This window comes from Myxocyprinus asiaticus, chromosome 19 (genome assembly GCF_019703515.2).
Source record: "Myxocyprinus asiaticus isolate MX2 ecotype Aquarium Trade chromosome 19, UBuf_Myxa_2, whole genome shotgun sequence".
In the NCBI taxonomy this organism is placed as follows: Eukaryota; Metazoa; Chordata; class Actinopteri; order Cypriniformes; family Catostomidae; genus Myxocyprinus; species Myxocyprinus asiaticus.
In genome coordinates this window covers 42,399,237-42,415,213 of record NC_059362.1, presented here as the reverse complement: position 1 = coordinate 42,415,213, position 15,977 = coordinate 42,399,237, and the positions used below count along the sequence as shown (strand labels likewise).

Sequence of the window (15,977 nt, the reverse complement as noted above, 5' to 3'; positions counted from 1 at the left end):
CCAGAAATGGATAGTGGGAGAAAGAGATGGAAAGATGTTAAGTTGCTCACTTTCCCTCCATAGTCAGTGCATGCCACATAGCCCACTGTGGGGATGAAGAGTTCGAAAATGAGGATGGTTACAAGGATATAAGTCTTTTAGCAGGAATTTAAACCTTTAATACAGGGCTATTATAAGTGGTTATCATTAGCAAACAGAGTCTCGACTTCATTGCATTCAAAGGCACCAGATTACTGACACTGAAGTATTTAATGTTGCAATACTCTTATCTTAAAACAGGTGAAGTGGGCTTGATGTATAATGCCAATGTGCAGCTGTGACAGACAATCATTAATATTTAACACTGCCCTGGCTGCACACCTGCACATCCTGTTTGTTCTCCAAACCTCATACATAAAAAGCAAATGAAAATAACCAGCATAACGTTTCCCTTCCACTTACAGGCTGGGTCTCAAAACCCAGTGAGCGGACTGTACTGAAAATATTTTGGACAGCAACCCTTACTACACTGCCCGAAAATGCTGTCTATGTAGGTAGCTCACTACGTTTTGAGAAACAGTCTGTGAAATGTTCCTGTAATTGGTTTCCATGCAATGCTGTTGACATATTTCTATATTTGTTTTAAAGTTTATTTGCAAGTTCACTCGGGTTCAATTCCCTGTGTTGAACTAGTTTGATAAAATACAGTGCCATCTAGTGTTCAGAATTGTTTTCTTTTGTTTTTTAATTGTAGTGAGGGCAGCTCTGTAAACAACCTTGTGGACTCTGTATATGCAGATGTAATTTCGTTGGCTGAGTGCTGTTTTTTTCCCCCCAAATTCAATGAATATGCCTGAGAAAGAGGGGAAATCGTAATAATGAAGTATCCAATAATTCTGTAATACAATAGTACTTTAATAAAATACTATAAAACCCTCAAAATTGCTCAGTTTAAACAAAAATTGTACATACCGAAGAATAAAACGATCGTAAATCCCTCATTAAATTAATTTAGATATTTTTTTTGTTAACTGTGACATGTAATTTCCTGCAATATATTAACGGGAGTATTACGTAACGACCCTTAATGTGTGTAAGTGGGAGTTGTAGTGTATTTGTTCCTGATTCGTATTATCAACTGCTTGTACCAGTTCAGGCAAGGAACTCCAAATCCCATAATGCCTCGCTCGAGCGTTCTGATCGCCTACACTCAATAAACCAAATGACAGTAATCCCCGCTGCCATAGTGACACACGCGAGAGAGAGCGGATAAAAGAAAAATAAATTTTACTGCCCTTTTCTCGTCACTTATCGCCAGAAAAATGGACAATTCGGGAAAGGAGAAGGAGGCAATTCAGCTTATGGCAGAAGCCGATAAGAAAGTGAAGTCTTCCGGCTCGTTTTTAGCAGGAATGTTTGGGTAAGATTAAATATTATTTTTTTTATTTTTTTAACATAACTGTTTTTCTTTTAATTATTATCATAAAGGGTCAATAAAAATAATAACCATTTATCCGATGTCATAGTATTTGAGCAGGAAAATATTTAGGTTTGGCGCATTAGTGGCGCAGGAGCACTGCAGTATTTACATCGTCTTTGAGTATATATCATTTCATTTTAATAAAACACACGTGTTATATATGCAGTTTGGGTCATTTATTATAATGTATTCACAATTTAATAAGAGTATGTTAGTAAATTGTGTGAATGCAGCTGCATGATTCAACTGTCAATCATAGATATCCATATGTAAAATCCATGTCCACCTTCAGTTTTAAGGTTGGCCTAATATTTGATAATAACTTTCATTAAGAATTTCATTCATTACATTATATAATGCCAACCAGATCATTAGTTTATATTTATACAAATAGTCATAAAATAAACAAGAGAAAATGTAATGAAACTTTGATTTATGTTATCATGTACGTGTACCTGTTTTAAAGCATTATATGATGTTTATTAATGACTTATTAATGAAAGCTATTATAAAGTTAAAATATTTAAACTTCAAAAGAGGACAATTTAAAGTAGATACACACATAGGCCTATAATTTAACTTTTAGGTGCATTACAGTATGTTGACAGCAATTAATAGGTATTTGTTTATAAATCTCAAGGTCTGACAGCAAATGAACAAATTATTTTCAGGATAAATTGCTGCTATATACAGTATAAATGAAAACTATCTCTGTCCTAGTATGTTGCAAAATGGAATTAATTTAAATAGGTTTGATTAATATAACATGAGATGCTCACAAACTGACCCACATAAATAAACCCACCGGACGTCAAACTGAACCAGGACCAGAATTTATTTAGGCCTTTCTGTTAATTACCAACAGTAATTTAAGAGGTTTTGATGACATAACACAAAATATACAGTTTAATTTTCCTTCCCGACCAATATTTTCAACTATAATAAGCTTTTATTTTTCCATTTAAAAGAATTTCATCACTTAGCCTATTTTGTCTGTTTAAATGCAGGTAAAGTATGAGAAAATTATGTTCTGCAGCATTATTAAAATGCTTGTAATCATATTTTGGAAATTTAGCACTATGAAAACAAGGATACAAAATATTTAGGATTTTAAATAGGAAAAGAGAATGAACTGAAACTGAATTTTTCTATTTTTTTTTTAGGGGAAATCACAAAGTGGAAGAGGCTTGTGAGATGTATGCCAGAGCAGCCAACATGTTCAAAATGGCCAAAAACTGGAGTGGTAGGTGCTTCTTGGAAAGTAAATGTAAAACATATTTAAATAAGCGTAAAATTAGATTTTTGTATATATATTTTCATTTGCTATTATGTTTTGATATATGTACACTCACTGAGCACTTTATTAGGTACACCTTTACACCTACTTATTCATGCCATTATCTTGTGGCAGCAATGGAATGCATAAAATCATGCAGATATGGGTCAGGAGCTTCAGTTAATGTTCACATCAACCATCAGAATGGGGACATTTTTTGATTTTAAACATGACATGATTGTTGGCACCAGACGGGCTGGTTTGAGTATTTCTGTAACTGCTGATCTCCAGGGATTTTCACGCACAACAGTCTCTAGAGTTTACTCTGAACGGTGCCAAAAAAAAAAAAAAAAGCATCAAGTGAGTGGCAGTTCTGCGGACGGAATTGCCTGGTTGATGAGAGAGTTCAATGGAGAATGGCCAGACTGGTTCGAGCTGACAGAAAGGCTACGGTAACTCAGATAACCACTCTGTACAATTGTGGTGAGCAGAATAGCATCTCAGAATGCACGTCGAACATTGATGCTGATGGGCTACAACAGCAGAAGACCACATCGGGCACTTTATTAGGATCATAGTGTTCCTAATAAAGTGCTAAGTAAGTGTATATACAGTGTATATTAGAAGACGAAGAAGCCTTTTATATTGTCACATATTATACATTTGCACATATACAGTGAAATTCTTTTTTTTCCACATATCCCAGGGGTCAGAGCATAGGGTTGCATATATATATATATATATATATATATATATATATATATATATATATATATATATATATATATTATATATATATATGAGTGTACACCGAACAACATTAAAACCACCTGCCTGATATCATGTAGGTCCCCTTGGCCTCGTGCCACCAAAACAGCTCTGACCCATCAAGGCATTGACTCCACAAGACCTCTGAAGGTGTCCTGTGGTATCTGGCACCAAGATATTAGCAGCAGATCCTTTAAGTCCTGTAAGTTGTGAGGTGGGGCATCCATGGATCGGACTTGTTGGTCCAGCACATCCCGTAGATGCTCAATTGGATTGAGATCTGGGGAATTTGGAGGCCAAGTCAACACCTTGAACTCTTTGTCATGTTCCTCAAACCATTCCTGAACAATTTTTGCAGTGTGGCAGGACGCATTATCCTGCTGAAAGAGGCCACTGACATCAGGGAATACCACTGCCATGAAGGGGTGTACGTGGTCTGCAACAATCTTTAGGTAGGTGGTATGTGTCAAAGTAACATCCACATGAATGCCAGGACCCAAAGTTTCCCAGCAGAACATTGCCCAGAGCATCACACTGCCTCTGCAGGCCTGCCTTCTTCCCATAGTGCATCCTGCTGCCATCTCTTCCCCAGGTAAACGACGTACACGCACCTGGCCGTCCACATGATCTAAAAGAAAATGTGATTCATCACACCAGGCCATCTTCTTTCAGTGCTCCATGGTCCAGTTCTGACGCTCACATGCCCATTGTAGTAGGCACTTTCGGTGCAGCAAGCTGCAATGCACTGTGTGTTCTGACACCTTTCTATCATGGCCAGCATTATGTTTTTCAGCAATTTGTGCTACAGTAGCTCTTCTCTGGGATCGAACAAGACGGGCTAGCCGTCACTCCCCATGCTCATAAATGAGCCTTGGGCGCCCATGACCCTGTCGCCGATTCACCGGTTGTCCTTCCTTGGACCACTTTTGGTAGGTACTATCCACTGCATACCGGGAACACCTGTCATTTTGGAGATGCCCTGACCCAGTCTTCTATCCATCACAATTTGGCCCTTGTCAAAGTCGCTCAGATCCTTACGCTTGCCCATTTTTCCTGCTTCCAACACATTCAAGAACTGACTGTTCACTTGCTGCCTAATATATCCCACCCCTTGACAGTTGCCACTGTAACGAGATAATAAAGGTTATTCATTTCACCTGTCAGTGGTTTTAATGTTGTGGCTGATCTGTGTGTGTGTGTGTGTGTGTATGTATGTGTGTGTGTATATATATATATATATATATATATATATATATATATATATATATATATATATATATATATATATATGATTTTATTTAAATACCCATGATCTGTAGGAATTGTAAATGTTTGCTAGTGACTTGTTAATGAAAGTTATTACAGTGTGTCATGTTGTACAGTAAAACAGCTGGTGCTTTTAAATGATAGGATGTAGTATTCTGTTTATTATATATTTATATTGTACTAAAGAGCTTTGTGTTTATATCTAGCTGCAGGGAATGCCTTCTGTCAGGCAGCCAGACTTCACATGCAGCTACAGAATAAACACGATTCAGCCACCAGCTATGTCGATGCCGGAAACGCTTTCAAGAAGGCCGATCCACAGGGTGAGGCCACAGATTATACTCCTAACTTGTCGCACAGCTGATTTTTCCTGAATGAATGGAGAATCATCCAAAGACTGTCATGATAGATCTTTTTTTTTTTTTCTCACAGGAATAAATGGAATGGATTTCATTTTATACATTGTTTACCTGTTTTCTATGTAAACTAAAGCAGAATTTGTCATGTGACACCTAATATTGAGATGGTTTTCCTGAGGTCAGTTAGCTAGAGACTATACTAAAGAAGTTACTAATAAACCCTTTGACAACTCGAAGAAAAATTGCAGGTTTGTGATGTGTATATACTGTATGTTATATCCCTTTAACTCTGTAACTTTTCCCTCCTTCTCTTTAATGCTGCGATTAGAGGCTATCAAGTGCTTAAACGCAGCCATTGATATTTACACAGACATGGTAAGATGGACATATATGGGAATCAACTTTCCAAGTGCTGTTTTTGTACCAGTCATAACCACAGTGCATATAATGTTCAGCCATTTCTGTACTGTTTTAAACAGTCAGGTTTTTAGTGTTTGAGCCCTCCAGGAATCCACTGGCCATTATGGCAGAAACTCACAGCAGGCAGTTTAACAAAACTCATCAAAACCCTTGAGTGCACTATAATGAGACACTTCCCACAACTAGGGAGAAATTTCATAAACTTCCACTGATTATACCACAAAACCTGCATCCAGAGATTGAATGGAACCACAAAACATGTAGACATTCAAATAGACTCACTGATTAAGCGTAATAGGTACTAAATTAAATACCAATTGGATTGTTTTATAATATTCCTCTGTTTTGTCCCCAGGGGAGATTCACCATCGCAGCCAAGCATCATATCACAATCGCAGAGGTGTACGAGTCAGAACTTGTGGACATTGAGAAGGTACAGCGTGTGTTGATTGCTCTTCCAGCATTGCAGAAATTCCACAATGGTAGCTGTTTTAGGCTTGTTGGCACACGCTGTTTTATATAATAATTTTTAGAACCCGGAGAAGCAATAAAGTTTTCAATCTTACAAATATTACCAATTATTCTGTTATTCTGTGATATCATCATTAGTTATATTTTGTATGGAAAATATAAAATGATAACTTTCTGTGGAGTGATATTGCGTCTACAGTGCTTTATTTAACATTTAATTATGACATAAAATTCTTTTTAAGTTGACTTTACAAAGCCAACATACTGTTATTTTACAGACATGGTTTAGGGTTTTTCCAAAATTCCTAAACCAAGACCAAAATGATAAATTGGAACTCCTCCAAGAGCAGTGATTCGCAACTGGGGGTATGCAGGTTCCGGGGAGTACACAAAAAGAATTGGATTTGGCTATGTTGAACTTATAAAACAAAATGAATGACTTAAAATAAAACTAACAGGGATTAGGGCTGGGTAAAAATATAGATTTTCTGATTAATCGTGATATTAATTTGAATGTTCTTGATACCCATTCTTAAAATACCAAGATCGATCTTTAAATATGCGAAGTTGAGCTACGATATAAGTCCAAAGACGAGATCAACGCAATCCATTTGTAATTAAATAATGTCTCTTTTAATATCCTTTCTGTTCTTTACAGTCAGCTCTTGATCAAAAGCTACAAAAAAGAAACATTTAATTATAATAAAGAAGCCGTGCGGTTTCTCTCTCGTTAATCTTTGCTTAACTAAAACAAAATGCAGAGCTGCAGGTTTTCTTAAAGAGACAGTACCATTTTTAGCATTTGTTCTACATATCAGTGTCATTACTTGTAAATAGTACAGTTGTGCATGTAAACAATAATCATGCAGGCCTAGCAATACATGTATATAGTTTGGCCTGCATGTTTATTGTTTATACATGCTACGATCTATCAAAATGATGAAAAACTACTGATAAAATTATATTTGTAAAATTAAACTTTCCCAATGTACCAAGTTAGGAGATCCCCTGCCCTGTATAATTAACAGCATTAGCCTGTTCTAATTGCGCATTGCACAGCTTATTTGACCTGGTTTTGTTTTTGTTGTTGTTGATGAATAAACATCATCAATTTTATATATATATATATATATATATATATATATATATATATATATATATATATATATATATATATATTATATGTATATGCACATATGACGATGAAGGGGACTTGAGCCTTACTGATCGTGCTGTTGGGTTACTTATGGCAAAAAAGATTGGGAAGCACTGTCATAGAGCTTTCAAGTTTCATCCACCAAATTTGGCACAGACCTTCAGACTGTTCTGGAATAATATGCTATGACTTTTCTAATTGATCAGACTTATCTCAGAAAAATACCATAGAATTATGGTGCGTTCAATTAATGTCACAATTATCGTAATTATGAGATTCCGACTTGTAAAAACTGTCCACATCTTGTTAGAACTTGTAAATACAAGTTTTAAACTTTCAGACAAGGCTTTGTATAGCAGCCAACATCAAAGTTTATCCTAACAACTTTACCTATCTCATTTTTAATTATTGAATTTACATTAATTTGAAATAATTAAGCTGAATTAAGATACTGTTTAGCTAGTTTGTGGTCTTTCCCTCATAGAGGTTTAAAGTTTAAATGTTAAACAGTATTCTGTCACTGGTTAAGATTATTTTGTTTTTGGTTGTCCAAAGGCGATTGCACATTATGAACAAGCTGCCGACTATTACAAAGGAGAAGAATCGAACAGGTAAGCCTGCTCAGCAGAAGCAAAATAATGGATTTTTAAAAATCAGTTACTTTTAACATTGTTTAACCTTCTGGTAACAGGCTTTCAGAGGTTAGTTATGATGTTTTGATTGTCGTTTGAAGCTTTGAAATGGTACGTTTGCTTAATTTACAGCTCTGCAAACAAGTGTCTGTTAAAGGTGGCTTCATACAGTGCTCAGTTAGAACAGTACCATAAGGCAATAGAGATTTATGAGCAGGTATGGCATCTGTTGGTCTTCTGCAGATATTAAAACATTTGTTCAACATTACTCGAACACCAACAGTCTCTAAGTTACTCAGAAATGTGTGTTTGTATTTGCAAACAGGTTGGAACCAACACCATGGATAATCCTCTACTGAAATACAGCGCCAAAGAATACTTTTTCAAAGCTTCCTTGTGTCACTTTATCGTGGATGAGCTCAACGCAAAGGTCAGTTTGTGATCGGGGGAAGTGGTTGATAATGAGATTGCTGCAGAATCGGATGGCATTTGTAACTTGTTTTCTTTTTGTTGTAGCTCGCTGTTGGAAAGTATGAGGAGATGTTTCCAGCCTTCTCAGACTCAAGAGAGTGCAAACTCTTGAAGGTTTGTGATTCTCAGTTCTTGTTGCTTACACAACCATGTTTTACAATTAAACAGTAAGGTATGAGAGGTTAAAGGGCATACAATGTTGGGGGATTGGTATGCACAATACGCAGTGGATTGCTTATTGATTTTATAAATGGTTTCTACATAATACAAATATTAAGCACAGTTTGTCCATTATAGTTTGACTATAATGTGAACTTTTAGACTTTTATAGGTATTCTCTATGGGTGCTGCATAGTGAGATTGACAGTAGATAAGTGAACAGGTGTTTATCATCATATCGTGTTTTTTTTAGCACGACTGGACTGTATTGACCAATTAGCATCCAGAACTGGCACTATCCATTTTAAAATAAACCTTTATTTTGATTTTATTATTATTATTATTATAAATACAATTTGATATATAAAATGGGCTAAATGATTTAAAAATATAATTTTTGATGTAACTTCGTGCACATGCTCTCACTTACAGACACACACAAACAGGCTGTTCACACCGAATGTGTTTTTGCCTGCGTTTGCACTCTGTTTTTAATAGTTTTTCGATGTAAAACTGTGTACTTTTACTGTTTTTATACTGTTACAAAGGTTGTCTACAATGCTAAAATAAAATACAGCCTATTTCAACAAATTTACTTGCTTGGAGAAGAAATTATAAAGAGAATGAGCGATTGCAGGTTCAGGTCAGGTACAGGCTAAAATTTGACGGTACCGTCACACAGTCTTAGGTATTGGCCGGGTTTGGTCTTTATTCCAATATTCCTGGTTTAATACAAGTTAAGTTCCATCGACAGCATTTGTGGCATAATGTTGATTACCACAACAAAAAAAATTCGTCTCGTCCCTCCTTTTCTTTAAAAAAAAAAAAAAAAAAGCAAAAATCTGGGTAACAGTGATGCACTGTTGGAAGTGATTGGGGCCAATCCGTAAACATTAAAATACACACTGTGTTAACAAGATTTTAGTGTGATAAAATAACCCGCTAACTAACCTTTTCTGTGTAAAGTTATACCCAATTTTACAACTTCAATGACATGATGATGTAATGCAACTCTAAAAGCCTAAAAGGACCATAAAAATTATAATTTAAATAACTTTACTGATAAAATAATACACAAAAAAAGTTTTAACAGAAGAATTAATGTAAGCACTTTAATAAAATTATAAGCTTCACATTTCTGCCTTTAAACCTCCAAAAATTGGCCCCATTGTAAGTGCCTTAGCATAACCTCGGTTTTTGCTTTTTTAAACAAAAAGAAATTTTTTTTGTGCTAATCAACAGTATGCCACAAATGCTGTCGATTGAGCTTAACTTGCATTGAACCTGGACTATTCCTTTAACTTAATGCCCGTGCAGACCTTTACTCAACGTTGTGCTATAGAATGATTTTACCGTTTTTAAAGGGTGTTTTTAGGCATTACGTGAAGCCTATTAACACAACAAAACACAATAAATAATTCCACTAAGTAATATAATTCATTAGCCTGTTACTTACAGTAGGCTGTTTGCAGTTGCCAATTAACACCACGTTCAAAAAACATTCTATGATTGATGTAACTTCCTAATCATCAGGATTATTGTTGATATTAATCTGGGCATTTATATTGACTGGAACATGATTGTAGTAGTGCACATTAACATAGAATTCAATTAATGTGCGGTCATAGATATGCATATAATCTATTGTTGTTTCAAAACCCATTTAAGCCAGAAATATCTATTTTATAATTATTGTTGTGTACTTATAAGAGATTTTGTTCTTCCAGAAACTTCTAGAGGCCCATGAGGAACAGAACGCAGAAGCGTTTACAGAAGCAGTAAGTCTTTTAGTCACAAATTTTGCTTTATTAATGGTTAACAAAATGTAATTTTGTGTATTTTTCCCTATATAATGGACTTTTCATATAATGCAGTTTTTCTGTCAATCTTTTAGGTAAAGGAGTTTGATTCCATCTCTCGCTTGGACCAGTGGCTGACCACTATGCTTCTGCGGATCAAGAAGACCGTTCAAGGGGAAGAGGGTGACCTGAAATGATCTGGACAGTGGGGAGACCACCCACTGCATGGCACCCTCCTCCTCCCATTTCCATTTCACAGCAGTTTTGTGCAATGGTCAAGTCCAGGTCTCCCAAGACAGTATGTCAAAATGTATTGCGGCAACATTTTCAGACAATATTTAAGCCTGTACTCTGTTGATATCCAGTTACTATATAATATAGCACATATCGAAATTTAGCACTCCAGTTCAAAGATCTCTTTTGGTTCGGAACCTCGAAACCTCAGTTTTCCTGTCACTTTTGGAGGACGTCTCTGGAAACTGAGTGAATAGGTTCAGCAGAGTGAATTACAAGGATAGTCCTTGGTTTCTTTTGCAATAGCCACTGAATTGCAATGTGCTAGAGCTGCATGAGATGTACAGATGTAATTATTGAGTCAGTGCTGCAGAGTTATATATATTATTTAGACATACAAATTTAAGGTATTTTTATTTGTGCAATTTTGTAATTTGTTAGTCAGATACAGTAGTTGGCACATAGGCCTCAAAAATTCAACCATCTACAACAGGAATTGAACATGTCTCATTTTCATTATTATGTAATAACGCTAGTTGACATTTATGCAGGGGCCGCCAGCACTATTGATATGTGCTGGAGAACTTCAATTTCCCAGATCTAACATTTTGAAATGGAATTTAAATTCTTACAGAAATCTGAAATGTAATTTTTTATTGCGCGTATACTTAAAGCAAATAAGTATCCTCATTTTATTTATTTTGCGACGTTGGTTTCTTACATTTTTATTTATTTATTGTCTGAATTATTATTATAAAAATTCATTTATGGATTTTTACACTATTGAAGTAAATGACTTTTCCATCTGCACTGAAATTGAGGAAATGTTAAAATCCATGTTTAACCTTCTATTAACATGCTTTATATGTGTGTAGTGTTATATATGCGTAGCTCATATACACTTTCTACTTCATTGGTCTTTAACAGCGCATGTCATTCACTGTGTTTTAAGTGTTGTGTGATTGTCCGTATTTTAGCAATTTTTAAGAAGCCATGAAAACTTACCAAACGATGTACTTTCCCACAGAGCAACTCATGTCTTTGCTGAATATCTGTGAGAATGTACACAAATAAAAATCAATATTGAAATGGCTTCACGATTCATGATCTTGAGACCATTATATTGGTTTAAATCTAGTTAGCCGTAGCATTAAAATTTGACATGTAATTCATTACGTTAGTGATACGGTCATGTCAATAATGATGTGCGTCTTTTGTGTGCTATTAAGTTCCTAAATTATCAGACTTGTCAGGCAAATGATAAAACAGGCAACAAGTACTTCAGATATACCGATGTTTTTTAACCGATATTTATTTATACGTTCTGCTAGTCAGTTATCGGTTTTTATAATATCTAGCGGTCAATGGCGCCATCTGGTGGGTGTGTAAACCACAGCACATCATACGCAATTACTGCGCATTCAACAGGAAGCAGCGGTGTTCACAGGCAAAGAAACTTTTAATGTTAACCAAGTTAATATACTGTTACATTTACGTCATATTCTGCATTAATCACCTATGTAATCACAACTCTGGAAACAGTGTAGCCTAATATATCCGTGATAAGAAAAAGCGTTTTGACTAAGCCCACAAGACCAGACAAGGAAATAACTGTTGACATGACAAATATGGTTCTAAAACTGCTTTTGTGTTATGTGAGAACTTGGAAGAATGTCGATGCTGTCCTTTTGTGACGTCCATGAAGGCATTTTGCTGCTGGATTGGCTGCAGGTGCGGGACAAAAGGCGGTCTCTGTCAGGAAGTATTTTGGCTAGTTAGCTGAGAAAAATATTAGTACGTTCTGATATATTCTTACAATAACATGCCTAAACAGCTGGACTTAGTGATTGTGGCAATGTATTTAGTTTTTACTTTTTTTTTTTTGAATTTATGATTAGCAGCACATTTTCTTCAGAAAAGGTAAAAGATTGTTTTTCAGTTAGGCCTACATCTAAAAGGAAGTGATAATGGTTAACACAAAATACATTTTATATTTATTAATCTGTGATTTTTAAGTGAGCTGTTATTGCAAAACAATATAGCCTACATACACCAATCAGCCACAACATTAAGACCACCTGCCTAATATTGTGTAGGTCCCCCTCGTGCCGCCAAAACAGCGACAACCCGCATCTCGGAATAGCATTCTGAGATGATATCTTCTCACCACAGTTGTACAGAGTGGTTATCTGAGTTACCGTAGACTTTGTCAGTTTGAACCAGTCTGGCCATTCTCTGTTGACCTCTCTCATCAGCAAGGCGTTTCCGTCCGCAGAACTGCCGCTTACTGGATGTTTTTTGTTTTTGGCATCATTCTGAGTAAACTCTAGAGACTGTTGTGTGTGAAAATCCCAGGAGATCAGCAGTTACAGAAATACTCAAACCAGCCCGTCTGACACCAACAATCATCCATACGATTATCTAATCAGCCAACAGTGTGGCAGCAGTGCAGTAAATCATGCAGATACAGGCCAGGAGCTTAGGTTAATGTTCACATCAACCATCAGAATGGGGAAAAGATTTGATCTCAGTGATTTGGACCATGGCATGATTGATGGTGCCCCCACAGTGAGCCTAGTTTCTCCAAAGGTTATTTTTCTCCATTAACCAACATCTTATGGAGTTTTGTGTTCTTTGCACCAGTCGCCTTCGGCTTGCTCACTGGGGTTCTAAATACAATTATGATTTAATTATTTATTTTTATACACAATTTACAATCATATTTAATCAAACTACACAATGATGACTCGAAGACTTCATAGATATTACAGTTTTCACTTTCTGTTAATGCATGATTTTCTGTAAAGCTGCTTTGAAATGATGTGTGTTGTGAAAAGCGCTATACAAATAAAAATGACGACTTGAATTACTGTGAAATACATTATAAACAACAAAAAGCAAATAATTTATGGTTTATGAGGGAACTTTCCTATCCTTTGAACAAAACTTAAGCACAAGCTAAGGAAATTGTTGCCTATATGATATTGTAAAACAAAGAGCAGAATTTTCAAATGTGATCTAAGAATACGCTTCGGGTTACATATGATCTACATGTCTTTCTCCAGTTACTGTACCAAATCAAGACTGCCAGAATTCAGACATTTTGACATAATTCTTCATAGAGTTATGAAATCTGTCTTTACAAAACAAACGAGTATTTACAGCTGATAAAGCAATGCAAACATGATATTTTTGGAAAGTGTAGAACAAAAACAAAGACCACAGATATGAGAATCAAACTACTCTGCATTCTCTCCTGTTGAGATTTCTATGCTGTTTGAATCATTTACAGTCTGTGTGACCTCTGTGACTTCCTGTTGGGAGTCTGAAACCTGTGTCTACTCTACCTTTACACATTCATCAGATGTAGGTAGAGGAACTGGAACTGGAGTCAGGATAGTGGTTTTGGTTTCTGACGAAGCTGCTGTTGCCACTGGAGCGAAGATGGCTTCTGAAACATGACCGGAAATTGTGATAGGCACAGAACAGGATATCGACGGAGAAACAGTGAAGGAATGTGCAACAGAGATGGGGATAGAAAATGGGAGTGTCACGGGCAAACCAACTGTAGATGCATCCAGAGAGATGACGCTGGTACCGTCCGTGGTGACTATGGGCTGAAGTTGTGTCCCCACTGGAACTTCGGTCTGGATGACTGTGAGGTCGCCCGGGAAGGGATGGCTGACCAGCGCAATGGTTCCAGGCCCTGCCCAGTCTCCAGAAATGGTCACAGGCTCTCCGGACACGGCCACCACTTCTTGGGTTTTCCCTGTGTCACTGTTCTGACTCTGGGGTTCAAGAACAGCACTGACAGTCTTGTCCTTCTTCTGAGAAGAGCCTTTAGGCTTCTTCACTCTGTCTTCAACATTTCCCTCCAGAACAACCAGGAAGTTCTTCCATGGCGTTTGTTTGTCATGGGTCTGCAGAAAAACATGGTTTGATTAAATAAAACAGACTGTAAGTTTAAAAAGCCTAATCCCTACTAAAAAGGGCAATTTAGGGGGCCGTTCAGAGAGAACACGTTCTTGGTTTAAATAAAAGTTTGACGCAGTGCAACAAATTGAATGGAATGCTCGAGACGTGTTTTTAGGCCACGTTGAGATTGTGTTTTCAAACACATATGCTTATGCCTCTCATCCACACTAGAACGGTGTTTTCCTCCACCAAAAACGAAGACTTTCATAAAACGCTCTCCATATCCACATACTTTGGAAAACGATTGCGTTAGGAAACTGAACATTTAGTTTTCAAACTGAAATGATGTGGCTTTAAGGGGTGGTCACACTAGACTTTGAGCATGCAAAATTATCTCGGACACCGGAGCGGACAGGATTTGTTGTCATGCACAAGGGCTGCTAGTTTTAATAAATAACAAATCACAAATAGCAACTAATTTTATATCAAAGTCAAATTATACTATATTGTTCCCAAGGGGAAATTTGCTGTGGACTCCATGTTGCTGCATTTTATTGAACATTAAAAATGACACACAGTACAGGATCAAAGACAATCTCCTCTGTTTCCATTTATTATAAAATAGTTATTATCACACCAGTCAACAAACAGCCTTATTTCCAACCGGTAGATAGTGCTGGAATTGTCTTGCTCATGAAGTAAACTCAAAATAGCAGTGTCATCTAAGTATTTAAAAATATAATTCTGTGAGTGCCTGCTTGAGCACTCATTTGTGAAAAGTGTAAAAAGGACTGGTGAACTAACACAGCCTTGTGGAACACCCGTACTGATCATTTTTTGTTGTGACAGACTGTTATTTACTTTCACACATTGCGTTCTATTTGGGACTGGTATAATAACAGCCTTTTTCCAATGGTTAGGAACAGTTTGGGTGTCTAAAGAGTGTTGTAAAATGGGGCACCATGCCGAGGTCAAATCATCTGCACAACTTTTTAAAATAAAAGCTGAAATTCCATCAGGACCTGAAGATTTCTAAGAGCAGATATGTTTAAAAAGATACTTAAACATAACTCATTATTACTCTTATCCATGTCCAGGATAGAGTTCATTTCCTTATTGCTGCTCTCTAAAGTAAAACCACAATTATCAAATCTTAAATATAAATTATTTTAATCGTTTGCCTTTTGTAGATCACCATGTGTAGTTATAATATTCTTCACTGAATGCATATTAGTTATAGATTTCATTGAATCCCAGACACGTTTAGAGTTTGACCTATACAAATTCTTCTCTAGGATATCCTTTTGTCTTTTCCTAGCACCTCTAAGTAACTGATTCAATTCTTTCTGAACAGATTTAAATGCTAAGCGATCATGAATGCTAAAAGCAAATTTCTTCCTGTTAATACAGTCCTTTATCTCCTTTGTTATGTAGGGTTTATTGCTGGGGTAAACAATCACATCTTTTTTAGAGACCACATTGTCCACACAGAATGAATAATATAATCCGTTGTTCCCACAGTTGCTTCATCAATGTTTTTGCTATGGAAACTTCCCAGTCGGTGCAGAGAAAACATCCCTTCAGAGATTCTA

General features: G+C 36.3%; 2 protein-coding genes across 3 annotated transcripts in view; one reads left to right on the top strand and one right to left on the bottom strand.

Annotated features, from left to right (window-relative positions):
- The first annotated feature begins 1,245 nt into the window (after positions 1 to 1,245).
- LOC127410104 (beta-soluble NSF attachment protein) lies at positions 1,246 to 13,466 on the top strand. Of its 2 annotated transcripts, XM_051645166.1 has the most exons (11): positions 1,246 to 1,399; positions 2,623 to 2,702; positions 4,976 to 5,092; positions 5,457 to 5,503; positions 5,904 to 5,981; positions 7,731 to 7,786; positions 7,940 to 8,024; positions 8,133 to 8,237; positions 8,324 to 8,392; positions 10,165 to 10,215; positions 10,332 to 13,466. In XM_051645166.1, exons 1-11 carry the CDS (start codon positions 1,302 to 1,304, stop codon positions 10,431 to 10,433), a joined length of 888 nt encoding a protein of 295 aa, XP_051501126.1. In that variant the 5' UTR covers positions 1,246 to 1,301; the 3' UTR covers positions 10,434 to 13,466. The 2 variants fall into 2 exon arrangements, with proteins under 2 accessions (XP_051501126.1, XP_051501127.1); XM_051645167.1 differs by lacking the exon at positions 5,457 to 5,503 and having other exon boundaries at positions 1,251 to 1,399.
- The window catches only part of LOC127410103 (GDNF-inducible zinc finger protein 1-like), a 14,676-nt gene continuing 11,151 nt past the window's right edge, over positions 12,453 to 15,977 (bottom strand). The window contains exon 5 of the mRNA XM_051645165.1: positions 12,453 to 14,390. Within this exon, the coding sequence (XP_051501125.1) occupies positions 13,809 to 14,390 (582 nt within the window). The 3' untranslated portion in view covers positions 12,453 to 13,808. The remainder of the gene's footprint in view (positions 14,391 to 15,977) is intronic.

Excerpts from the sequence above, each read along its gene's own strand:
- LOC127410104 (XM_051645166.1), top strand. The coding sequence starts at position 1,302 with ATGGACAATTCGGGAAAGGAGAAGGAGGCAATTCAGCTTATGGCAGAA. Across the intron at positions 1,400-2,622 it reads TTTTTAGCAGGAATGTTTGG|GGGAAATCACAAAGTGGAAG; the intron begins GTAAGATTAAAT and ends TTTTTTTTTTAG. Across the intron at positions 7,787-7,939 it reads AAAGGAGAAGAATCGAACAG|CTCTGCAAACAAGTGTCTGT; the intron begins GTAAGCCTGCTC and ends CTTAATTTACAG.